General features: G+C 32.3%; 1 protein-coding gene across 5 annotated transcripts in view; it reads left to right on the forward strand.

Annotated features, from left to right (window-relative positions):
* LOC128987785 (connectin-like) overlaps positions 1 to 22,480 on the forward strand; it is a 209,468-nt gene extending 186,988 nt beyond the window's left edge. For all 5 annotated transcript variants that reach the window (XM_054408806.1, XM_054408805.1, XM_054408809.1 and 2 more), the window contains 5 exons: positions 14,315 to 14,362; positions 16,804 to 17,574; positions 18,955 to 19,105; positions 20,065 to 20,209; positions 20,884 to 22,480. In XM_054408806.1, the coding sequence (XP_054264781.1) occupies positions 16,817 to 17,574; positions 18,955 to 19,105; positions 20,065 to 20,209; positions 20,884 to 21,299 (1,470 nt within the window). In that variant the 5' untranslated portion in view covers positions 14,315 to 14,362; positions 16,804 to 16,816 and the 3' untranslated portion in view covers positions 21,300 to 22,480. The remainder of the gene's footprint in view (positions 1 to 14,314; positions 14,363 to 16,803; positions 17,575 to 18,954; positions 19,106 to 20,064; positions 20,210 to 20,883) is intronic.
* The last annotated feature ends 5,431 nt before the right edge of the window (positions 22,481 to 27,911 follow it).

Genomic DNA, 27,911 nt, shown 5'->3' on the forward strand with positions numbered 1-27,911 from the left:
AATACGCCCATAGTGGCGTCCCCATCTTAAATAATTGATTAATTTATTAGTAAATAAATGTACAACTTGATTATATAATATTTTATTCCAATTCAAGACTTTCCTTATTTAAAGGAGGATGAGTGCTGAGAAATAGAGAGATAGTAACATTTTCACTGTCTTTAAGCAGATAGTCCTGTCACCAAGTCCATTTTATAAAAAATAACGATTATCACAGCCGGGTGTTGTTTAAAATTATATATGCATAAAATAAGAGGAGTATTATTGCGTTAAAATAAATAGTTTAAGCTATTATAATGTTTTTACATAGTGTCAATTAAAGTGATAGAGAGGATACGCATGCCCATAAAACCCCTTTCCTCACTACTGTCAGTTTTGTAATTTTCTACTTGTTATTAGATTAATTTATATTATTATTATTATTATTATTATTATTTATTCAAAAATACATATAGCACCAGCACCTAGTACTGTAAATCTCCGGATTGTTATTCATGGCAAGTCCTTTCCCTCATCCCTCTTACACAATCATTCGGTAAACAAATTATTAAACAATGTTTATTTGACTTTAGGTATATTCTTTATTTTTACCGAGTTTGGAAATATTTATATTGGCAAATTAGTACGAAATATCGTGTAATTAAAGAGGCTACTCAAATATTACACAAACATCATTTTGTAAATACATTACCGGTCTTATTAACGAATAAATTTCACTGTAACTCAACAAAATCAGTTGTAACTAGATACAACTGTAGTAGTATTTTAAAGTTTTTCTTCGTCGTTATTTTTTCAAGAGAAAGCCAGCTCGAAATGACTTGGGAGTAGATCCGATTATTCCAGTTTTCGAACATCAAACTCAAATGATGTGGAAAGCTATAACTTATACGGAGTAGTTATCGATTTATTTTACTTCAGTTTCTTCTCGGCTTTATTATAGGAGACAGTATAAATCTTAACTAATGTAGCCAGCCATGTAATAAACGCAAAAACTTGTTTTAGATTAAAGTTGTTTAATTCAACATGTAACATTTATTGAAATGTACCTGCACTGCACTCACATGGTTTTGTAGTAAAACAGCATATATTTAGGTAATTAGACAATTATATTCATTAGATTGACTCTATATTTGATATCCTATCACTTTGAACTTAATATGTAGTCGTCAAGCATCATAATAATGTTTTTGTATAGTTTATATAGCATGTTTTGATTATTACAGTCGCTTAAAGAAAATGTTAACTTTAGGTGTAGTTTTATAGAATCATTTGTTTTTGGTTGTTTCGTAGAAATTAAACATTACTCATCAAAAACAATATAAACAAGACACATATTGATTTTAATATTTTCATTTGTGTACCACCTTCACATCCTAGGACGCTAGGTTAAAGTCCAGAACTGTTTTACACATTACTTCCGGCTAGTCCTATCTGTCATCATATCTTAAGACACTGATGGCCATTTCTTCAATTCTAGGCAACTTTAAAACAGCTAATGAGAGTGAATAAAAAGGGTAACAACCAACAATGGACATGTGAGAAAAATTCTCTTTAACCATATGTGAGTCACAGTGTCGTGGGACAAACTAAATTAAGTTATGTATACGAATAATTAAAATGAATATTTTATGCACAATCTGTATTAGTATTAGTACTCTATAGCTCTACGATTTATTTGATAAATCATATTCCAATTTTATTATCTTTAGGAGCCACTTGAATGGGTAAATGCAAGGCTAAGATAGTTAATATCTTTTCTAGCAAAATAACCCAAAATAAACTATCTGCAAAGGTACAAGTTATGGAGAAGCATTTTCTGTCGGTAATGTTCTGCAATGCTTTTCACAGAAACGACAGTCTAGCTTTAACCTCACATCGGTTTGATGTCGATGTTTCGGAAAGCTGTAATCAGAAGGACGTGACTCAACTGTAAACGAAGAACAAAGTAGCACCAGGCTTTGGTGTTCCAGACCCCAAATGTTCCACAGATGCCAAATGCAATAAGACGCCCTTTGTCTCTTGTGTCTTACAACTTATAAAGTATGGTTCAAGCTTTGAGCTAAATGGAACATATTGATTGTTATTTGTAATAACTACGTACAAACAATTCCTTTTTAATTTATTACAATCGCAATATGGTCAAAGCTATTTGTAAAATTAATTATGTAAATTTTTTTGTTTTATATTTTTCGTTATTTTACTATATTCACCAACCAAAATCTTTGAAAACTACATTGTAGTTTGTAAGAGGTATTTAACAGCAAAATATGTTGAAGTAAAAAAACTGTAATTTCTATCTTAGTTGCAACTATTAACACAGAAAGATCAACCATTTCCAACTAATAACAAAAGAGGTATTTTTGATACTAAGAAAATATTACCTTGCTTATTTTTCATCAAACAAGAAAGGATAAAAACTTACCATGAATTACTGATGGATTAATTTGTGTATAAATACAATATTATTTTTTTTAATATAACTGAATGTTGATACAAAATAAACTAGATATATTCTAAAGCATTATAAATAAAAATTACCTTGGTTGTAGTACTCACCTTTAGACCGTTTTACTTTAGAATTTGGATAGTGTTGATATCCCAGATTTATCATGTGGATATCAATAAATAATGCTCAATCAATTTTTTTTCTCGTTTGTTTTGTTCAACATTATTGCATGTATCACTATGGCTGTGTTATTAGGTAATGTCATTGTTGTCAATTTTCGATTATTTTGTCTGTCTTGTTATATGTATTTTGCAATCATCACTTTGTAAATTTTCTAATTGTAGCCATTAAGCAAATTCTATCTTTTGTGTAGTTAAGCATGTACTATAACATACATACATACTATTATCTATTGTAAAAATATGTGTTAGCCATCAAATTTTTCATATTTATTGTTTGGTTAGAATTTTTAGCATATTAGCATATTATTGTAAATGGTTGTTACCGTCAAATAAATAAATAAATGCTATTAAACAAAATATACATGATAAACAATACCACGTTTTCAACTGTTAAAACCCCAATTAAAGTTGCTTAAACAAATTCACAAAAAAACCTTTCAATTCTTCTTAAAACCATAACTGACATTTCCCCTTTTTACTTGCCGTTGTTGTATTCCGCATGGTTTGTTTCAATCAATTAAAACCACAATTTAATCAACTCTCGCCAGTTATTGGTTTAATTGCATGTCCGATATAATTGTCAATGCCCTATTGTGTACCACGCCGCCCCGCTATGACGTGTCCGGTTCGCCAGCTGCCCATCTTTCAGCGCCTCCGTACCGTGACGCCCCACGAAATTTGCCCCGCGAAGGGCACTGCCTCATTTTCACTCCCCGCGTTCGATTCGTCCCGGTTCCGCGCACATACGGTTAACGACGGATTAACAAAGCCCGCTACTGTCATATTTCCCGATAAACGAGCCGTGAAACAGTCAGGGGCGAGACTGAATATGGATGGAATTAAAATATAAATCTAAGGGATGCTTGGTAAAAAATTATACAGGGGCGATTCCCACAAACTTGTTATGTGCACATTTGTTGGTGATACGTTTTATTCTGTTGTTGCATGGTAGTGTGTGAATTTAAATTGGTTAACTTAGCCGTACAAAATTTAATATTAAGTTTTCCAGTTTAAAATAAAGTTGTATTGATATGAAAAGTGTAACCATTTTATTCCATTCGAGTTTAAATTAGGCTTGAGGGTCCGTATACCATTGAGTTTTTATATAAAACGTTTTAGGGAACATAAGTATATCTCAAATCAATATAAGTACTGCGAGGAACTATTTTAACTATAGGTTATGTGATGGCATGTCTGGTTGCGAGCTGGTCTAGTGGAGAAGAGCGGGCTTTAGTCCCAGAGGTCCCGGGTTCAAATCCCACCAATCGCTAATGTATTTTATGTAAGTGATAATGCCACAACTCCTAGGTCCTGACCGGAAATAATGTAAAAAAAAATCGTAGGCTCGTGCGTAGTGCCCAAGGACGAAAATGTAAGATTTTATGTCCAAGCTTAGAGGTTAGGTTTCTTAGAGGTTAGAAGATTCATTAAAGGAAGACCGAGTCGATAAAACATTTTAATCCAGCGCCTTACTTTTGAAATTTATATATAAAAGGGTACAAAGAGTACTTAGATGTATAAAACGTGATAAAATTACGTCTGTAAAGTACTTGTCTTTAACAGGGAGTCGCACATATTTGGTTCTTCGTAAATAAAGTGGTTTCAATATAGATTCTAGTACAGGGTGAGGCAATGAAATTGCCCCGAATAATAAATACTACAAATCCAATACTATTTACTCTATACATATAAATAGCACATCAAAACACAGCTTATATTTTGCCATTTAACTTTTCAAAGTCATTTTTCCATTTATTGAAAAATTCTTTTTTAGTGACGTCCTTGTCCTACTTGACATTCCTTTTCAGTCACTTAAAAATTCCATTGAATACTCCTTCTAACATTTCTGCAGGAATCAATATAGTTTCTTGGAAATTCAAGAAAATATCTAGGGCAACTTTGAAAAATACTGTAATAAATTTTAAGTAGCTTAAAGGGAGAACCCTTTAAAAAAAACAAAAACAAAGAACCAACGTAAAGCCTCCATCGAAATCATTCTGACCAACAGCCTTGGACTTTGAGTTACTGCGACTCACACTCTTTCAACATTTGCTGGTTTACAAAGAGTTTCGCGGTGCCCATAGATTATTTTAATGGTTTAAGCTGTTATCCTAAATAGTTTTGCCCGGTTTCCTATAGGTTTTCAATCTGGAACAGCGCCATATTGACCAAGTACGGAATGTGGACTAATCAATCTCTGGGTGTTTGCACAAGAATAAATATTTTTAAAATTTGTTCCAACAGCAAAATCTCAGTGTTTAAAGCCTCAGGCACAATATTTACTAAAATGACATAGTTTGATTTAATGTTATAAGCACATAATGTATTATAATGTTTAAGTTTGATTTAATGTTTTTCTGTTCATTCGTTGTTGTTGTACTTAAAATGCGACAACGAAAGAAAATCGGGGTGCACTCACTGCCTCACCCTGTCTGTATATTTATTTTATCGAATACTCTATTAAAAACCTCATTGGTCATTATAATATCATAATTGAGTGTCACTGAGTAAGAACAAACAACTCTGACAAACAATAAGAAAACCGTACATTGTACACTGCTGGTCTAATCTACTATCATTAATCTTGCAGGCAATGCCATTCCATAGAAACGTTTTGTAACCGCGACAGTAACCGTGACACAGACAAATTGATGGATACACAGGACTGTACAAACAGACAAACCATTAGATACCGAGTCTGTTGTAACAGGTAACAGGTACCTGGGGGATACTATGGCTTTACCCGGTATTTACATGTATTTCGTGCTGTAATACCTTGCAGTGGAATAAAATACAAGCCTTTTGGGGGTATTGACGTTTTATCAAAGTGTAATAAGTAAAGATTTTCAGTAAGACTAGGTTTATTCGTAAAAAGTAAACGTACTAAAACTTAAATCAATAGTAGTTATCAATATTACCTTTTGTTGTACGTTAAAAGTTATTGCTTAGAGTACATCCTACTAAACCTTTTTTTAATTATACGTTTGTGTTTTTAAGTTTATTTTTGTGTCCTAACAATGCATTAGACACACTTTAAATGTATAGTTATAATATATATTTCTCTATTACCTTCCAAACTTATTCGTGTGTAATTTTTTAAGGCATTTACTCTATAATATAGTTGTCTACTATTAATTTACAATCGATACTAATTTATATTTTACAGTTATATAATCTAAACCTGAGGTGTGCAGGCCTACAATAGTTAGCGAGGCTTCTAAAATATCTTTCTTGCGATTGATTAGCAGAGTAGTAGATAGAAAATAATAAAAGTCTGTTATCAACAACAGCTGTTATCAACTGTTATCTACAAGCTTTGAAAGCAGCTTTTTTTTGAACTTTTTTTGCAACAAGATTCAACAAATAGATTAGATTATAAGAACTCTTAAATTAAAGTACATTGGCAACTCCATTCTGTAACACCTTTTCAGCGTCCGGTTTGGGCTTCAAGCAGACAAGTTTTAATGTAGTGTGGTGATTCAAGGTTTTTCTTTTTATAAATTCAATGCACATTCGTATGGTTATGGTTTTCAGATCGCCCTATAGAGCTGATAAGTGGCTCACACATGCAACTGCGCAAAACAGCGTCAATGCGTGAATTGTTTTCATTACGTGAGTGGGATGTTGAGTGATTTGAATTAAGTTTTGCTCGTGTGCAACCAAACATGAACGTGAAGTTGAATTTGTAGTGGTGTAAAACACAAATATCATTCATCAATTTGCTCATGTGATGTAATAATACACGATTTCGTTTATATGTATGACTCTCGTAACATGTATAATTTACATAATTATTTCAAACTTGTTGTGTTGGTCAAGTTAAATATGATGACCTAATCAAAACAACATGATAAACTGACATAGGAACTAATAAAACATTACACAATCATAACATTCGACTAGAAATTACAGCTATTGAGTTTTTTTTTAGTCAAACAAGGTTTTGCAATAACGTTTATTACATTTTATAATTTATTTTGGAAATGTATAGTTGTTTTTTTGGAACATCGAAGACCTTCTAAAATTCATATGTAAACCGATTACACAAACCACCCTATTGCAGTTCTCTTTTTACTATAAGCAAAGATAATTTATAATAATTTTAAATGACATAGCATTATTCATTTTCTTGACCTTTATCTATTATTTCATAAATTGCCCCTTTAAGGTCGTAATTTCTTTCTAAAGGAACTTTCCATGTACCTAATGTTAAAAATACCTCAGCTGTACTTATTTGATTGTTATTTTTTAATTTATTACCTTATTTAGATCAGGTGTGATTATTTGTTTGTATTACTGTATTCTGTTTTTTTTTTTAGATCGACTTAACCAATCAATAATTAATTGTATCAATACTTATGAAGTCAAACATTACAGGAGTAACAGCTAGTGTTTGTAAATACTACAGTTAAACCCTTTCTTCTCCTATCTTGTTACTGTTCAAATTGTATTTATTTCTACTGCAAGTAATCATTGCATACCATTGTAAATTGGTTCTTGAGCATTAGAAGGTAAAACAAAAATAAAATAAAAATTAAATTGGGATAAATAAATGCATTAGATCATAAATACAAATTATATTTTATTCCCATTTCATATTTTACACACTTGTAAAAATAAGCCACAACCTGTATTTCTCTTGACAAATATTTATTCAAACCACAACAAAGCCTATAACGCCGAAGAGTTGAAGATCTGTCAAGAGAATCTCGGATGAAAAGAACCCCGTGTCCTCAACAGTGGGTTTTGAGTTTCTTCTTATTGTACGGACCCAGACTAAACCCTTCCCAATGAAATCCAATACTTCAGCGGTCTTTTTGTGTTTGCAAACCACCTGTCCCTCTTCTATGAATGGAAAGTAATCCCTATTCTTAAGAGTTATATATTGAAGCGTCTTATTTCTTGTGTCAATCGATCCTTTTTCCAAAACGATATGAATATAATGTTGCAGATGCTTGTAAGTAGCTTCTTGTGTACCTCTATCAAATAGTAATACTTCTTTGCTTTATATGTTATATTTTTTATATATGTTCTATAGTTTGAGGTTTAGTGGGGGATTGTGGTATGCCTACCCCAAGATACTTTGTTCTGTAATTCGATTGGAAGTTTACATAAAACTAGATTAAAAACCTCCACAATTATTTCACATGGTATTGCACACAGTTTGAACACATGGTAGGTGCATAAATTAACTGTCTTTACAATTTAAATATACTGTTCAAAATTAGACTTTTTTTGACTACACTTAAACAGTTGTTTGAGATATTTTAGCACTATATGTCAACAAATATATGCACGACGAATATGTTTTGAACTTTTCGTTTTCATAAATGTAGAAATCAACATTCGTATTATTTTTTCAATTGTTTTGATTAATTTAGTGTTTGTTGTAAACTTTATATTGTAAACTTGGGCATTGATATGTATATTCAAAGTAAATGATAACATCTTTTGATTGTGCACTTTAAATTAATATCTAAAGGATTTGATTAGTTTATTGTTTTGAGCCATCTATATAGTTCCATTGCCTGTGTGTTGTACCCTTAATCTTTGGACATTTCTATAAATCATTAAGGTAGTATCACACATCTACCTTAGTTAAAATTGTAAATAGCTTCTTAATAATACATGTTGTTAGCCTAACTGATAAAACTAAGCTTCTACTCATACACCTGTAATTCGTATACATGTTGTCTTCTGAGTCTGACCATGTTGTCCTGCTGTGTTTCGTAACCAACCTTTTAGAGCCGTTTTGCCTCTCAATTAAGAGGTATTCACACAAATCTGTTAAGGCACAGTCAAAAAATTATTCTTCCATAGATTTCCTATTGCGCTATATACATTCATCCGACGAGAGTTCGTCAGTCACTCTTTCGAGTCAACATTAGATTTCTTCCTACCGATAACTTTAAATTGTTCGGACGCCTGACGGACGTAATTGATGTTACAAACTAGACTTTTTGTTATTTAAATTATTTTGATTATATTTTAAGAACTGTTTGTAACGATTAACAAGATTGACGATGGCAATTTGATAGAATATACTGGTTTAATTAACATCACTGTAAATACAATGACTGATAACTGACAGAAACCAACAGACGGACAGGTGACTAAAGAATTGCGGATGCAACTGAGACTGAACTGTGACTTGACTGTAACGGAACTCTGACTGGACCACAAAGTGTGAATCAACCTTTATTAAGGCGCATATCGTAGTGAAGTTACTACAAAGACTACTCCTTGTACCACAAGCTACAACTCATGATCAGGTCCAATCTGATATTAGAAGAATCTAAATGGTATTCATGAATAAATACTTTTAGTAAATATAAATTCCAGAAAATGGACGGAGAACCTTACATCGTAAATCAGCCAAAATAAGCACACCACACACATACTCCGTGACGGAATTGAGCAGGATTTACTCAAATGTTCCGAATTGTGATGTTATGTATGTTTGTGGTGTCATATATTGGAGTTAGAGTCAAAAGGCTTGATACAGAACACCGGGGATATAAAGAAAGAACGTGTTCTATTCAGCTCGATCACAGTATTGTGATTCGTTGCACGTCGATATGATCACCTCCACTCCCCCTGTGTTTCATACTTCGTCTGTTCTCTGCATATGTTTGAAATTTAAATTCAGAATTGAGTTTCACATATTAAATTGCAGGTTCCATATTGTTTCTAATTTTGTCAGATTGAAATTCAAATTTTGTGTTGAGTTAGGTACATCTTTAGATCAAAGTTTATTTTCTTCTGTAAAACCAATGTTTTACAGATATTTTGCTTTTAATGTGCTTACAACTCAAATGGATAGAAGGTAAATCTAAGATTTAATAGGCCACGTCAACATTCTATGTGTTTAAAATTACTCCTGAAACGAGTTTTGTACTGTAAATTAAAAATTCTATTTCGTGTTGATATTTAATATGTATGAGAAACTACAGAATAGTAATTTGTATTTAGTATCAGCATAAGCCCAATATTTACATTGATGTTGGTTGAAATTCTTTTACGCTCTAATACTCATTACAAACTCAAATAAACATCTATTAATTCTCATAATTCCACACTTTGCTCTCTCATCAACAATGAACTTAAATTTAACTTAATTAAGATTGTGCCAATTAACCTATATACTGAACTAAACAAAGTTTAATTTGCCCAACAATATACTTGCACATTGGGTAGATGGCTAACTAGTGTAACAGTTGCAGTGAAAATATCTGCTTATTCAGGCCAACTGGACAGTGGACAGTTCCGATTTAATTACAACAGTAACTTTAACTCGTTGTCCTCTGCAGTGTGGATAGTTTAAGTGACATGATAACTTATTTTAACGTATATTTTGACAAAAGAAAAATGAATCCATTTGGAATGTTTGTGCGCGTTCAATTGTACTTATTAGATCATACTTGTAATGCGTAAAAAAGTTTAGAAAAACAGTCAAACAGTAGTAGTACTAGCTTCACGTATAAAATGTCTTGGAATTTGGTATTTTTTAACCCTCTTAAAATTAAGTATGATTATGTAAGGTTAAGATTCCACTTCTATAATTTATTTTGCGAACCATAGCAGAGTCTTCAACTTCGACTATCTCTTCTTTATAATTTATAATGGTAAAGGAAAAAAACTTTTAGAACTGTCCAAATTGTTTTGGTATTGATAAAATATTTTGATTTTGCTTGTGTTCTATATTTCTTTTAGTTGTTGACAGCGACTTATAGCTCTGCCTTTGCTTTTACATAGTTCTCAGACCGTAATGCCCGGTCAGATATGATATCCTCATGGGACGTATTCAGCAAAATTGAGAATCAGCTGTACAATAAAATACAAACTGATCTGATAAAATTAGAGGGCCCGGATTTGAACCCGTGACATTGGTGCCTTAGTTTCATAGTTAATAACGCTAACTAAAGCCTAAAACCCACATAAATATAAATACTTGTACTTCAATAATTTTAACACTTTGGAATATCTATTGGACACTTAGCTTTGTCTAAATAACTTAAAAAATCTTAATCTTTCTTTGGTAACAGCTGAGCATGAACAGGTTTACCAACTTAAACCACGTAACTGCGTTCACGTGTTTGCTCTACGTTCTATGTTTGCTCAAGTTTACACATCGAGATCCTACAAGCTTGTATCCTTTTCTCACAACGCCAGAGAAATACGTGTTCAACACTTCTAGATCGACATTGTAAAGCTTGGCACGTTTGTGATCACTTCTCTCACATCTCAGTATCTTACTCTTATTTTTTCACACTCGACATCTCGCGTCTAAAATTACATTGTAGTGTGTCAGGTCTGAGCAAATTAATCAAATTGCTTTTCGTGTCAGTTTTTACAATTTTGGAAAGCCAAAACATTAATTTATGCATCGTAGTATGTCAGGTGATGATATTAATCAAATTGCTTTTTGTGTTTGTTTTCACAATATCGCAAAACCCAAACAAGAATTATGAAACAAAATTGTTTGTTTAGTGTTCAAAATCATGGTTTTAGCTCGTTTATAAGCTATGGTCGTCGAAGGTGTGATCTAGCACTTCCATAACGTTGTTCGATGATTTCCATACGTCCACCCTTAATGACCAATGATGGATGTTTCATGATTATGAAATGTATTGCCTTGTTGTGAACGAGATCTTATTGCATTTACCTCATACCTTTTACATACTAATCTAGACTAGTTAAAAGAATTTCCAGTAAAATTATAATTAGTGAGTGGTTTATTCGTTTTTAACGGGTTAATGTTTTTTGTTTTACTTTCTTTTGGGGTTTCTTTCTAAAAATTAACTCGCCATTGCTGGATTCGTTACGTGAAAAGTAATGTGTTGTTTGAAATAAGAAAGAAATTAAAATAAAACATGAGAACAAGGTTATTTTTTATCACCAACACATCCAATAGTTTTTGCTGCATCGATTCACTAAATAAGATTATGGTTTTAACTAAGTTAAAACCACGGACGTAAAGCGTGGACGAATAATAATGAAATAAAACAATCTTATCTATACTTATTTAATACGCAAGCAGGATTTTTGTGACAATTACTCATCCGAAACTACTGAACCGATTGACATGTTTTTGGTGTCATTGGAAAGAGCGTAACGTGAAGTTGTGCAGGAAACTTTCTTTTTAGGTAAATAATTAGAGAGTGAGGCCCTGGGACCCTTTAAAGTTTCGTATTTCTCCATAAGATTAACATGGGAAACAAACATTGTTTTGAAACTCCAGCTGTTGTCAGGAATTAAATATTAATAATTAATTGCTCCCCATGGAAGCATGAGAGTTCTGTAGAGTTTAAAGTAGCCTACACCTTATTGTCTACAAATTGGCTAAATAACTTAGGTACAGTACATAATAAAAGCTGACAGACTTTTTATGTTGACTTAAATTGTAAGCTTACCATTTCCCGTCCATGGGCAGTTTGATAGTTAAAAAATAACCCTTTAAACTGGAATAGGACTGTTATGTAAATTGTGAGTATTTCCATTAGTTAATAATCTTTTAGTTGACTCTTTTAAAATCATCGGAAATTATGACTGTTATTAGTTTTTTAACAAGTCGTTTGTTTATATGTAACTCCTGTACTTCTTTGCAATTGCTCGATTTCGAGCAACATGTACACTAGTAATAATAAAATATCTTCAAATATACTTGAGTTTCCATTTTAACCCTATTTTATGTAATAATGGTAATAAACGGTTTTGTATTAGAAAAATATTGTTTTAGTGGAATGGGTTTAATCAAAATCACACTTATATGAAGCAACATTTATTTTGCATACATGTAGTATACTTTTTTATTAACTTATTCATGAGCTTTAAGTTCTTAGTTAAATAAAATCAAATAAGCAACCTCGAAATTATGGCTCGAACATATTTGGTATCTCTAAACTAAGACAATGAGTTGAACTTGTGTCAAAACACGATTTCTCGTGTATCGGAAAAGTGTTGCCAACAGTTTGACATTATTTCCTTCTTCTCATAGAGTCTCTCTATATTTATTTCTGCAATATACTTCATATAAATATGATCATTCCAACGAACACTCCACTTCCCCAACATAACAGCTTAGTATTTTTAATAGTAAACCATATGGAAGTATTTAAGCTTAAAGACCCTGGTTAGAAAATTATAAAGTTTTACAAAGATCATTTACTAGCCAGAAATTAACAAAACAAGTTGCATTAGCCAAGTCATAATGTTATTATAAAACATGAATTACATGATACTTACAAATTATGAGTAAATATTTATTCTAACAAACTTATTTACAGAAATTAACAAAACAATTCAATAAAGAAAACAAAAACCTAAGTATTAAATTAAAATAAAAAAAAAATTAAATTTACCTTTTACATGGCATCTATTTAACGTACGATATGAGCCTTTGCGTCAACTTTATTTGCGTTTAACAAAATAAGAAAAAGAAATAAAAAGCAGGAAATATGGGAAACGTGAGCGAAATATAGTGACGAGAGCAAACGATGAAATTGTTGAAATAAATAAACATGCTAGCACATTGCTAAGTTTTAATTTTCCATTGCAAGAAATTTAATTTGATAAAAAATATTTTAAAATAATTAACTTTTTGTTAAAACAATGATTTCATTTTGATTTTTAATTTGAATGGTATTTGTTCGTGTGGTAGGAAGCCTACCTTTTATCAGTTGTTAGTTTGGAAAGGAAATCGGTTAAAATTTATAAGTAACAAACACAACTTATCTAAGTTCCATTTTTAAATAAAATTGTTGGTCTACGAAATCATTTTTTAAATATATATTTTATGATTAACTAGATGAAATATGTTGTTCAATATCTACTTATTTAACAATTCGTAGTTGAAATGAGCAAAAACGTGTAACGAGTATAACTTTACCAACACGATCTGGGTCAACAGTTTTAGTGAGTTCAGTTGGACATTAGAAACTGTAAAAATTGTGAGGGCAACCATAAAGTTTAAACTTTTATTTAGGTCAGCATTTCCACCTTCAGTTTAATTGAACCAGTGTTATGCACAGAGTTAGTTGTCATGTTAAAAATAAACAAAGCCAATAGATTTTTGTCCAAAGACAATGCAGTTTCCCTAGAATTTATAGTAATATTTTTTATTTTGTATAAGTCGACGACTGGAATATTAAACCAAATGTTTTGATTTATTATAAATTTATATCTATATTATGAGACTAAATCAAAGCAGTAAGCTATTTAATTGTTGGCTTAAGTGTTTTTTTAGGCTAAATAACCATTTAGCCAGACACATGCTTAACAAAGTTTTAGCATACAAAATAGTTAATAGTAGTGTAGTAATAGTGGTAAACCCGTATATATTAACACTGCTTAGGATAATTTACCTGGTCTCTGCACAACTTTCGCTGTAGGAATAAATAAATAAATAAACAACTGTAGAGTCATCTGCAATATTGTGCTACATTGTGCCTTGTAGTTATTAACTCTGTTTGTAACCATAACAGATCATCCATCTACGAGATATATGAATCTAAGTCATAATTACAAATATAATTACAGTAGTAAATATTGAATGACAATGTAGTGTGGATTTAAGAATGAAATAAGACATTTTTCATTTAAAATTAATAAATGTTAACATTATGATTAACTACTTAATTAAAGCTATCTGATTACTGTTTAAAATGATTAAATTATTTTTTTTCAGATATGATATCAGAGAAACATTGATACTACACTCTCCATCCACTAGACGGTAAGGCTTGTTCATATCAATCTGTATTATTCTTTTAAATGGTTGTTCTAAGTACAATTAATTCCTTGGATTGTGATAAATGTATACTGCTATCTACTAGCTAATCATACTGTATGCTGTGTACCATCCTACTTATACAATCAAAATATAACAATGTACCTATTTCATAAAAGGAAAGCATGGAAATTTATAGGAGTTTCACCTTGGTTTAATCGGGAGGACGATATGTGTCTTTATCTATTTATATGTAGGACTAATCCCCTATTTTATATCCTGGAATTCAGTTCAGTTCAAAGTAGTTGACAGTGTGCCAGAACCTAGAAATCCCTGCAACAGACAGGGGCTAATGGAATAGTCTAAATCCAATGTGGTTGAGATCTTTAGGGTTTTTAGGATTGGTCTCTAAGAATGAGAATGTGTGTAATTAACTTATATACAAATAGTCTTTCATGTAAAATATTTTACTATTATACAATTAAAATTAACATTTTTTAATGAACACATGCGTAACAATTGACGTGGTTTAATATATTAAAACTATAAAGTGACACTATTTAGGAAAGAATACAATTATTAAATACATGAATAAAATATGTAAAATAAACTGTCGTAAGCAACAAATTATAGTAATTTACAAAAAATGTATATTCAATATTGAATAAATAAATTAGAGGAGTTATTTAACCAGTTGCCAATTAAAAATGGTTTTAATAGCAAAACCAATATAAATAGCGATCGTAACTACTCCAAACCAATGTAAATTGAATATAGTCCTTCATGGTAAAAACAACAGAGTATTTTCTAAATCTAGAAATACAATCATACATAAACATTAGCAATAACAGCTCATATTGCTTAGAAAAGGAAAACTTTTTATTTATAAAACAAAAACCCTACGTTTTTTCGTTGTTTGATCTTTTAGAATCACAACCCTTACTCCAATTTTGAAAGTTTCGTATTATTAAAAGTGAGTTTGATTAGTTTTGGTAACTTAAGTCCCAATCTTCTTACTAAAAACCCTAGCAAGTACTGTAGGACTTTTAAGTTTTTTTACATTGTAAATAAACAATAAGTTAATAAAAGAAAATATGAAAATAGCTATACATAGTTAGGTTCATATAGGCCCTTGGTGAAGTCTTCCTTATCGCCTTTCATAACTTATCACTGAAATAAGTGCCACTTAAAGCTATATTTGATTATTAACATTTAATGTGTTGTCACAGCCAATAAATAAAGTTTTTTTTTTTACGAAAATATTAGCTAATTGTTTGACCATAAATCTAGAATCATTGTTATTTCGGTAAGCTCCAAAATAGTATATACAATAAGGGTTTGTTGTTTCCTATAATTTTTAACACCTTTAGTACATATAATGAGATTTCATGTAAGCTTTCAACATACATTATCTACATCAACCAAGTATATTTCAGATATGTACATTCAATAAATAATGTACAACAATATTTCAGTAATCTCGATTCATTTTAGGAACGTTTTGATTTATGATTGAAAACGTGTAGTATAATGAAACAAAATGGGTAGGAGGAATTGAAAACCAGCAATAATGTTAGTCCTTAAATATTTACATACTTGATTGAATGGATCGTTAGGATCGTATAACAATAACAAGCAATACTTTCAGTGATTGCGGAAACAAAACGATAGTCAATATCAAACGAACAGTTGGTATTTCTTTATACTTTTAGACAATAGATATGAATACACGTTTAAACATTCCATCCTATATTTTTCTCGAATAATAGTAACTTTAAAAGAGTTTATATTTTATAATATTTGTTTATGTTATTTAAAATTAGAGATGGTTTTTAGATATTCCTTTTCCAAGCCACAGCTGAAACACCGGAAAATCATTGTCAACAAATGCTCGATAATATCTGTCAATGCTCCATAAATATTCCGATAATGTCTACTGATGTTCAATCGTTCATCAGGCTGTCATTTGGCTCATATCAACAACCGTAAACTAGTGGATGTCACTCCCTACACGGGTTTAAACAACGTTGTTTACGTGTGACTATTTTAAGATATCCGATTCGGTTTGTTCGTCCATATTTCAAAGACACGCATCTACAATGTATACTTTAAAGATCAAAACACATTAAACTTTGATAAAATAGTTTACAAATTTTGTATTTTACTTGAATCATAATGGCAAGTTATGGTTAAAAATAATGTAATCCCACTAAAGTTTGGTTTGGTATGAGATATTATTGAACTCACTATTTTAACCTTTTGATAGATCTTACACTCTTAATTTGTACAGAAAAAATATAATTTTTAATTAAATAAAAGGCAACGGTGAAAGATAAATTTTAATGCAACAAATCTGTACATATTAATGATTACTCTTCATACTAAACATAAAAAAATATATTTAAACCCTCCTGCAAATAGCATATAATGGTTCTTTTATTTTTTAGGTCCTGAAACAAAATGTATATTTCGAAAACACTCGTGGTATTCATAGCAGTGGTGGCGGCTACCTCTGCAAAGAAGAAAGACAAGAAGAAAGCCAGTGAGAGATTCACTCCACCACCAACTCCTCCAGTGCTGAAAGAGGAACTTAACATGTGCGACCTTCAGAATCAACGAGAGCTAAATATTTACTGCCACTGTGACTTCGTGGATCTCCAAAATGCAACTACTGCGAACTGCTGGCTTTTCAACAAGGGGGAACTTCCAGACGCTGCAATCTGGGACGGTTTCAAAACTCAAAGCAAGATAACCAAACTAGACTTCCACATCAGGACGCAAAACACCCTAACGTTTATTCCAACCAGAGCTTTGTCACACCTGAGAGAACTGAAGACGTTGGAGATCGTCTATGCGAGTATAGACACCGTTGACCCTTTTGCGTTCGCAAACCTAACTCTTCTTCAAGACTTGGCGTTGACTAGAAACGGCATTGTCACTTTGATGCCGTACTCCTTCAGCTACCTTCCGGAGCTCAAGGTCATCACTCTGGGAGAGAACAGGATCGCAGAACTGCAGCGGGATGTTTTTATAGGACTTCCGTCACTGAGGAAGCTCTACATTGACAGGAATAATCTCAGTGTTCTTCATGATCGGGCGTTCTCACACCTGACCCACCTAGGAGAGCTGGAACTGCACGGGAATCAGCTCACTGTGGTGACCAGAGAGACGTTTGCTGGCTTGGCATCACTCAAGAGGCTTGATCTTCACCAGAACAGGTGATTGAGAATATAAATTATGTTAATTCATTTCATAACATTTCAGTCGTGTTATTATGATTTGCAGCCGTAATAAAATTGTACGCGGGGAAAGGCACGGGAGAATACTGGAAGAACTTAAGATTTTTTCAGGTTGGTGGTCTTTTGATATTGCTGGTATTTTAATGCATAATTTATATATATACAGGTTGATTTTTAAAGAATGCCGGTATTTTAAATTACAATTGTTTGGGTAACTAAACGTGTTGTTATATGTTATATAAAGTGTTGTTCCATGCAAGAGAGCATAGATATGTTTAAGTTGTCCCGGATATTAATTTTTACTGAGTTATATGGGAATATTTTTTTTGCAACGATCTCTTATCTTGCCTATGGCCTCATTTAGAATTGCAAAACATTTACTTCAAACTGCAATTCTTTTAAAAGTTTGGTTGACATTGTTATAGAGTACAGTACTCAAAACAGATTATTTGTTTAATCTTTTCCATTCTCCTTCACCTTTAAGGGTTTTAATTTGATTTTCTTATAATACAGGGTGGCAAAAAAGTCTGGAAACGGTTTAATATCATTTTAACTAAATCTGTTAGAAAATTCAAACCTTTCACATCAACTTACTTTTTCCAAGAATTATCATTTTTTACCTCTAACAGGAGACTACCCACGAGGAGTAGGTACATAATCTTTAATGTAAGCATAGGTTGATATGCTCATCATTTGAAAGGTCTGGTCAAGTGGAGTTCATTGCCCGAAACCGCGTCTCAAAAGGTTCATCCGTTAAAAAATGGCGGCTATTCAAAGTTCTTGCGGAATATACCTGCACAGGCCTTAGGATTGGTAAATACTCGTATTAAACATAAGCTTGAGAGCTGAAACTGTATTTTAAAGTCAACTAGCTCATAGACTAATATTATTCAATCTTCAAAACAAATTTAAACGGGTTTCAGATTTCGCGGCTAATATTGAATATTTGTATTTACCAATATTAAGGCCTCTGCCTGCAGGTATATTCCGCAAGAACTTTGGACTGCCGCCATTTTTTAACGGATGAACCTTTTATGACGCGGTTTCCGGCAATGAACTCCACCTGACCAGACCTTTAAAATTATGTGCATATCAACCTATGCTTACATTAAAGATTATGTACCTACTCATCATGGGCCGTCCCCTGGTGAAGGTAAAAAAAATGGTAATGCTTGCAAAAAGTAGTTTTCATACACATAAGTTGATGTGAAAAGTTTGAATTTTCTAACGAATTTAGTTAAAAAGATATTAAGCCGTTTCCAGACTTTTTTGTCACCCTGTACAATTATTATTCTATTTGTTTTCATGAAAGTCATTCATTCTATTTTAGGTGCATTAGTAATTGGGCTTCTTTTTCAGCCTGACGATGCTGGGAGATTACACATTCTCAGAGATGCCTCAACTAGAAGAGCTGCTGGTAGAAGGCAACAGCATCCAATACATCAGCGAGCGCGCCTTCTCAGGGGTGTCCGGTCTCAACCGCCTTGTACTCAGCGAGAATAAGCTGCAGGTTTGTTTTTCTGAGCAAATAACCTCTTGATGAACATTGAACGTTTTGGAAATTTACGGAAAGTAAATAAAATATATGTCTAATAACACTTAAAACATATATTAACGCTAATACTTTTAACTCACGAGACGGTAAATAAACATAAAATATGGTAAGTGGTGATCGATTTCGATTGGACATTCCAATCATCTGACCCAATAGGCGAATGACAAGAATCTTGAATAGCAACCCTACTTATAGTTTATTGGCTACCGGACTCAAGTTGTACTTATAGAAATATATTGGCCAGTGCTTCTGGTAACCAATAGGATATAAGTAGGACACCATTCAAGATTCTTGTCATTCGCCTATTGGATCAGATGATCATTAAAGTGGCCAATTAAAATTTGATCACCACTTATCGTATTTTATTATTTGTCGTCTTGTAAGTTGGTAGTATAAGCGTAAATGTTTGTTTTAAGTGTTATTGAGACGTATCTTTGATTTACTTTCCGTTTCTGAGTAAAATAGTAAATTATTTACATATGCGTGTGGATGTAAGATAGAGATAAATTACAAAATCGCAAATCTTTTTGGTCAATGCAAGTCTTCTTGAGGTAATAAAAAGTAAGTTAAAATAACATAAACTGCTATTGGGTATTTTATCCATGCATAATACAAACTTTGTGAGATCCTTGACTTCGGACAATTTAAATAGAATTCTAATCAGTACGGAACAATCTATTTTAGTTTCCTTTACATGTCTACAGTTACAACTAATCAGGATGACAACAAATGGGTACGTTTTGTTCCTTAGTTACCAGGTGAATATAGTCGGTTATTTGAAATGATGAAAGGGTCATAACATATCATTAGTAAAAAAAGTAATACTTTTAAAAAAGTAAAAAAAACAAACAAACACTGTTGGTAGTTTAAAAAAGTAATACGGCTAAAGTAATACTTCTTTTCATCCTATTCAGGTGTTGAGTGGCAACGTGCTGTCGTCAGTGCCCAAAGTAAGATTCCTGGACTTGAGAGATAACGGCTTGAGGACTCTGACATACGACACCATCAGCCCCATACTACCCAACCTGAGGAATGTCACTTCATACTTCTTTATTGAAGGTAAAATCAGCCTCCTATGTGTCTTACAGCAAATCCTTGCAATCTAAGTTTACAAAAAATATTCATCAGGGAGGAAATGCATTGAACAGCAGATTTGCGAAAGTTTATGTTAGCATGTCAACAATGTGCAAATCCAAATGTTTTCAATAGTTACCACAATAGGCAGTCCCATTCTCACAGCAGTAATGTTAAAAGCTTACTAGCAATGGATACAAAATCATCAAAAATCTAGAGCACAATTTACTTAACCTCGACAACGGTTATTATTAAATGTAGAAAAGCAATAAAAAAGTTTTAAAGAAAATAAGATAAAGGTTTTAACTGACCTAAAAAATGTTATTGAACTTGGATGCATCATATTACTTGAAATGTGTATGTAAGCTATTTTGGCATTGTGGTGGTTGATATTTGTTGCAAGACAATTCCAAAGTAACTTCTAATCAACAAGACTTTATCATAATTTATTTTAGTATTTGGCAAGGATAATATTAGGTGCAAAATGTGTAAACAATAGAATAAATTATTGATCAGAAAAATATAGAACCTTAAATATCTTAGCCCGTTCGTTCGCTCTATAAATATAAATCTGTTGTACGTCACCAACTAGTCATAAATGCGTAAATTCATTAATTTCATGTATTACAACATTGCTTTTAACATAACGTGTGTTTCAGGAAACCGATTTTCCTGCGACTGTCGGCTGGCGTGGATGCACACTTTGCTGAACGAAACACCCAACGAGCACGTCCGTAACGTATTGGAGGAACTAACGTGTTTTTGGAACGACTCAGACCACCGGGTGGAGGGGGGAGTCGCGCCACTGACGTCACATAGTCACCGCCCCCACCACGCGGAGCCCAATGACGTAAACGGCTACGAGGAGGATGACTACGAGGACGAAGACCCAGGATCCCAGAAACACTTCTTGGACATCCCAGTGGAGACACTTCCATGTCCTGAAGCTATGAAGCACTCTACAGATGCTCCTCTGACAGCAGACACTCGCCACGAAGGCTTCCCTAGTGGGTCTCCTCTTCTTCTACCTCTGCCTCTGTGTTCCTTGTTCGTCGTAGTGGCTTTGGTCACGTGAACCACCTTCTCCCCGACCTCCGAGAGCTGAGACTGATACCTGTGTATATACAACTCGCAACGTTTTCTAACATTTTGTACGTTTCTTGTTGTTAAGGTGTTTGGGTACTTGCCTTTGCTTGGCCGAGTTTCCAGACTGGACCATCTCGATTATTGTTTTCGATGTACAATGTAAGTGATCTAGTTATTTTGAATTGTCGGCACATAGCAAAATTGGTGTTCGTCTAAAATCGTTTACCAGGGTTACAAAGCACATTTATTCAGGAGATTTGCATTTTTGTACTACGAGTAAAAACAAACCATTTATGTAGATTGGCTTGGTTTCAAGAGTCCACCAAGAAACTAAAATTTAACTTTCATTGCGATCTAACTAGAATAAATTCTAATTTTTCATTTGGCACATCACTTCACTATGTTAAACGTTGTAAATATTTTCAACAAAGGTTAATTTGTACTGCAATGTAAATATGAAAAAGCTTCCTAAAAGAATTTGTGTATTTCTTATTTCTCGTTTTCCTTATACTCGTTTTCTAATATAAGTTATCTTTTCAATTCTACAACGATTCAAAAATACTTACTCTTTTGATTAATTGTTAGGTTGTTTTGTCGGATGAATGTGTTTCATTAAAAGCATATGTCTCATCATTATTGTTTCTAAAGATTATTGTAACATTCCATAGGGAAGCGTTGGTATTGTATCTTGTGTACATAATGCTATGTAAATATAACACTAGCAAAGCCTATGCTAACATGTAAAAAATATTAATAATGGGGCCCTTTTTTTATGTATTATAATTTTAAAACTTCAAACTTTTAGCCTACCTACCTTTGTTTAATGAGGAAACGGCAACAAAAGTAATATATTAAATTAGCATATTTTTCACCAAACATGTACACATAGTTCTGAAGCGTATTTTGCTATCCATACGAACTGTGTATTTGTAATGTTTCTCTTTTAAAAGTGCACGTTACTTCTGCAGGAAGTTTGTACAGTTTGTTACGGTTTCGTAATCTTTTCTTCAATACTGTATAATGTATATTGATTTCAATATGAATATGTGGTAGTAAGTGTCACCATCTGCTGATTCTAATACAGAACACTGTAAAAGTCCATATATTTGTTACTTAACTGAAAATAAAGTCCAAATGTGTTTAGTTTTCAATAAATGTATTTCTATGTAACGCTACGGTATTTGTGATTTCCCTTGTAATATTATTTATATACCTCATTTGTCGAAAAGTTTATAAAATTCTGAAAAAGTCCATGATACATATTGGATTTATGGTGGTAAGGGATTTTATCTCTTGGAAAACATATACCAGAGAGTAAACAAACGTAAATTTGTATCCCAGATTCAGAGTATGGCCGTAAAAAATCGTTCCCTCGCCTGAAACATTCATATTGGCTCCTGCGGCATTTCCGATTCCACGTCCGGAATCAAAACACTTTTATTGAAGGCCTACACATTTGATATCAAAAGCAAATATCATATCTTTGATTATCAGATTTCCCAATCCAATTTAGCTATTTGCATCAGTGGATATCAAGTCCAGGATTAAATACTAACCATGTCTGGACTTTCAAAATTATTGCGAATACGTTGCCACCATAAAACAGGCATTTTACTAAAAGTATTACACATTGTTGTATCAGTGATTTCTAGAATAAAAAACATCAGTGTATGCAGGAAAAGTAAAAGTTAGGTAAACAATTATGGTATTTTAATCCAATGTTGAAGTAAAATTGACTTATGTTAGGTACCTGTATTTGTTTCTGACCATCTAAACGTTTCTTACTGAGAGAAAAAGATTGAAAAAAATAAATAATTTTGTTAAATGTTTAGCTGTATCGCAGGTGCTCATAACTGATAATCTACCTATACTTAATCGTTTCAATTTAATTACACTATATCAAAATAATGAAAAAAATGTAAAAATCTTAGGTTTTATACTTAGAGTTTAAATCCGTATTATATTTGTCAAACCAGTCGTAATGTAGTTTTTACTTGTAAGGTAAACCAAATTAAGTAGGAATAAATCATTCTATAGCTTTCGCCAATACCATCAGTGTATCCTGAAACGATGGTGGAATTCCTCTTAGCCCAGATACACATGTCCTTTTTTAAGCTCCATTCAAAAATGTTTCGAATATAATGAAACAATACTATACTTTCATTTGGAATGATTATTTTGTTTATACAAGCCGTTGTTTTGTATACATTACTTGATTATTTTTATAATAAGGATTGCTAGAAAGTAAATGCTCTATAAACTCGACTACAACGATTTTTAGTAGCCCCTAAATGAGTTTTGGGTTTTGGGTAATTGCATAATACTATAATTTATAGGGGTGAAATAATAATAATAAAAGAATTCCTATTTCTGTGATTATTATTTGAAAAAGTCACCATGCAGTGTTCCTGCTAATTAAAATTGTCTGTTTCTCTAAAACTAAGATACTTAACCATTTTTATTTTTACTAATATAGTTGGTTACCTAATCTATTTCGTATGTTATCTTAGAAGCGGGATTTTCGATTAAGTGTAAAATCTCTTTCCCAAAATACCCATATTGTTTTGCAGATAGATTAAGGTGTCTGGACGTAAGTTGCAAGCTATCAACTCCAATGTATCTGCCGAATTACGTAGCCAAAAGCTATTATTGATTGACAAGGTTTTATCCCGTGGCACCTAGGAAGAGGTCTTGGCCAAACCACCACACCATGAAACGGGTGATGATATAAAGCTTGTGAATAATAAATAAATTGGTGAGTCGGTGGCTCAGTCGGTAGCGTCGTGGACTTCGGGCCCAAGGCAGTAGTGTCGTGGGTTCGGATCCGGGTCACTGCCACTAACTTTTATCAGTACAGTTCACCTTTGTACTGTACCGGCTCACCCCTTGCTTTGCTGGATACGTTCCACGCACAGAAGATCTGTAGTCTATGTGGACGGGCAAATGCAAGGTTAAAAGAGGCCACCAACCTCTTAAAAAAAAAATATATATACAAACTAATTTATGGCTTGAGAGGAACTATTGTGCAACGACGGAAACATGTAGATTAACACTATCAATTTGCCTTATATTCAAATATAAAATTACCTATGTAAACTCACACTCGAGTTCCCCACCTAGACAGACTGCCACCAGCCACAGGTGCACGATGCGAGCTGCCAGCACACTGAATGGTCCATTGGGTCCCTCCCATCCATCCAAATCATCAATACATCACTCTGGATTCATTCTATTTGTCTAGCTTCTGTTTTGGATCAGACAAAAATAAAACGTATCAAAACGTCTAAACATTACTGATAAGTAGTACGTACAACTATTTTATGTGGGGATAAGACATTATTTAAACAGAAGTTCTTTAAAAACCTCTGATTTTTCAAACACTTTTACCCTGTTTCTACTGGATACAGTCCTTTCACACACAACTACCATAACCAACCGAAAATGCAGTCAATTATTATAAAACCTTTATATAATTAGGAAATATATTACAGATGAGTAATCATATAATGTTTCTTTAGATTTTGGATCAGTGGAAAAATGTTGGTGAAGTTCCCTTTCAGATATTTTCAATTCAAATCATTTTAAAAGTTTTAAAGTTGATACCCAACCCTCGTGCCCTACTTCACATTAGAGACAAAAAAGCTATTTTAAAATATTGTTAAGTCACTAGTTATTTATATTTTAAATTTAATTTAAATAAATGAACAAAGCCGTTTGTATTGCAAAAGCTACAAAAGCACCCCATCTTTTCTTCTATTTAAAATCGAAACAGTAATTGCGAAACTTTTTTTGTTTAACAACAAACGTGAATGCATAAATCTGAAACTCAACAAGTTTTAATCTTATCGCGTTATTAGCTGGCGAACGGAAATACACTTTGAGCATTTACATCTGAAGATCTAGAGAGCTTGTCAGCTTCTGGCGAAGGTCCAGAGCCACTTATCACTAACGCTCTCGCTCTCACTCATGGGAATCCGCTATCTTCCATCCCTCTCACTCTTACTGGTAGGGCGGACGATTATCACCTAGGATTATCACTTCATTCTCTGATAATTTGGAAACCATTCACAATGTTGCGGTTGGGTTTGAGATTGTGATATTATCTTCTTCCCAATAGAAGATATATCTAAATATGTTTTTCTAAACCAGTTTTGGTAAGGGATTTATCACATTTATCTCAATAGGGATTTATTAAATTTATCCCAATAAGGAAATAATCAGGACAAAACAGAAAATGAATGTTTTATAATTTATTAAAACAATAAAGTGTATTCAAATTGGGGAGCGTTTACTGAGTAGCTCAAATATGATATTTATTATTAGTAATAATTATAAATATTATTCACATTAGTTAATTTTAAATTATCATCTTCACCATTGTTAAAATGCATAACTTACAAGATTTAAGATATAAAGTTTATAATAGTATAGTATTTAACAAGGCAGAAAGTATGAGTGCACGAGGCCTTCTGACCACGGGGTATGGTACGTAACTATTACTATCACCTCCTATGTACATTTACCAAATTACTAGCAACCAATATACAGGGTAAGTAAAAGACAACCAATGTACAATCACAATATAGTTTTGTATGCACCATTGTTGTCAGTAGAAGACCCAGTTAGTAGCATGATGAACTTAGGAAAAAATAAATATATGTAAATACCACATATATTTACAGCGTTCCTATTCTATACTAAAAATTTGTAATATTTATAAACATCAGGCTTATACAAATATTTCCTATGAAAGCATTAACAATTAGATAGATATGATGGATAAAAAGGTGTGTATATAAGCTGATCACTGATATTAGAAATAAAGGTCACTAGTAAGATATGTAAACCAGCAATAACGTGTTCGTGTTGGTCAGCCGAGCCATGATCAGCAACTTGTAGATTCCTGACACGTCGGGCCTCGTCACATGTATCATATCTGGCTTGTCTTACAACACAAGAACCATATTATGAGGCCCAAGTCCATCATGTTGAAGGTATATAAATTTTATATTATTTTACAATTGCTAAACACAAACGGTTGATGATATTTATTTGAAATTATAACCCAAATTGTGAAACGTATATAAATCTGTTTCAACTTAAATTATATTATTTTACAAGCCACCCTTACAGAAAGGAATTATTTAAATAACCTACAAACAATAACTAGGTAGCTAAAAAGATATACTGGAACTAATATTTAGTTTGGTAATGTTTCATACTAGTAAAAGTTCAAACACTTTTTGAAATGTTTCTGTTATTATAAATGTTCCTATCTAAGGAAAACGTTGGTTTCAATAGCTAATCCACATCCCACATAGCTAAGTCATCTACATTTCGTCTACACCATTAGACTGTTGCAATTGGGATTGTTGTACTGTCAATTGATTTGTAATTAAATTTAACTAAAAAAAGTTATTCTAGTAAATCCTTTGTAAAATCAACGGTTTTCGAGTTATTTATCAAAGAAAACTTTAAATGGCCGCCAGTTTAGATTGGTACAATTTATAAATCTGATACTTTGTGCAAAGATTGTCCTTACCTGTCACTACTTAGGTACCAAGTTTCAAGTCAATAGCTTAAGAAGTTCGAAAGTTATGGATTCATTTGTGAAAATCACATACGGACAGACAGCTCCGGGGACCCATGTTTATAATGTAAAATATTCTTGTATTAACCCAAGGAACAATCCTGTGAAGTTTTTCGAGAGAGTTCACAAACACCCTGTATTTTTAAGTATTTATGTTTATATACTGTACAATGAAGTTTAGTTTAAACTAAATAACGATAAATTGCACGATTCTTGTAGGTATTCCCCAAAATAGGTACTCTTCATCTCTTAAAAACCCTATCTCTTGTTGGTCACTGGTTAGGTAAATTCACCATCCTGCAAAGAAAAAGGATAGGAACCATTGTGTCACGGTATTACAACATATTCCATGAGAGATTATTGGTGATTGGTAGTCATTATGATTTTATGGGAAAACATTCACCTAAATAACTACTTGACCAGCCGTTTGCATACTAAGACCAAAATTCTTAACTATCTTAACTAAAAAAAAATAACAAGTAAATAATCGTTAGTTTGATAATTGTATCGTAAACAACATTCAAACCAATTTCATATATTTTTCCTCAAGTCTTAATTCAAAATCCGAAAAATATCAATTTTTTAAGTGTGATAGCATGAATAGATTATACAATTATACAATAGTACAGGTCTGCACCAACATACCTTATTATTTATGACTAATTCAGGTCTGATGTATTCTTGATCGATCATATAATATAATATACACGATAATGACAGTCGGAGTGCCATAATGGCCAACAATGTCATAAGCACTCAATATTACTCAATATTACTGCCCTACTAAATGTGCTTGAAAATATCTCAACATACCACACGCATAAGCCTAATATCAGTAGTTTTATTAATTGACATTACTAAATATGTATAAGAAGAAATATATAAAATATTGTTGAACATTCCGAACTCATAAGAGTAGATCGAATCTAATATATATTTTTGGCTAAATTCACTTTTTATTACGTATTACAAATATGTATATTTAATATTTCTTTCCTACTACACACAATA

Source organism: Macrosteles quadrilineatus, unplaced genomic scaffold (assembly GCF_028750875.1).
Source record: "Macrosteles quadrilineatus isolate MER2022 unplaced genomic scaffold, UCM_ALF_1.0 Scaffold_2__2_contigs__length_208266976, whole genome shotgun sequence".
Taxonomy (NCBI): domain Eukaryota; kingdom Metazoa; phylum Arthropoda; class Insecta; order Hemiptera; family Cicadellidae; genus Macrosteles; species Macrosteles quadrilineatus.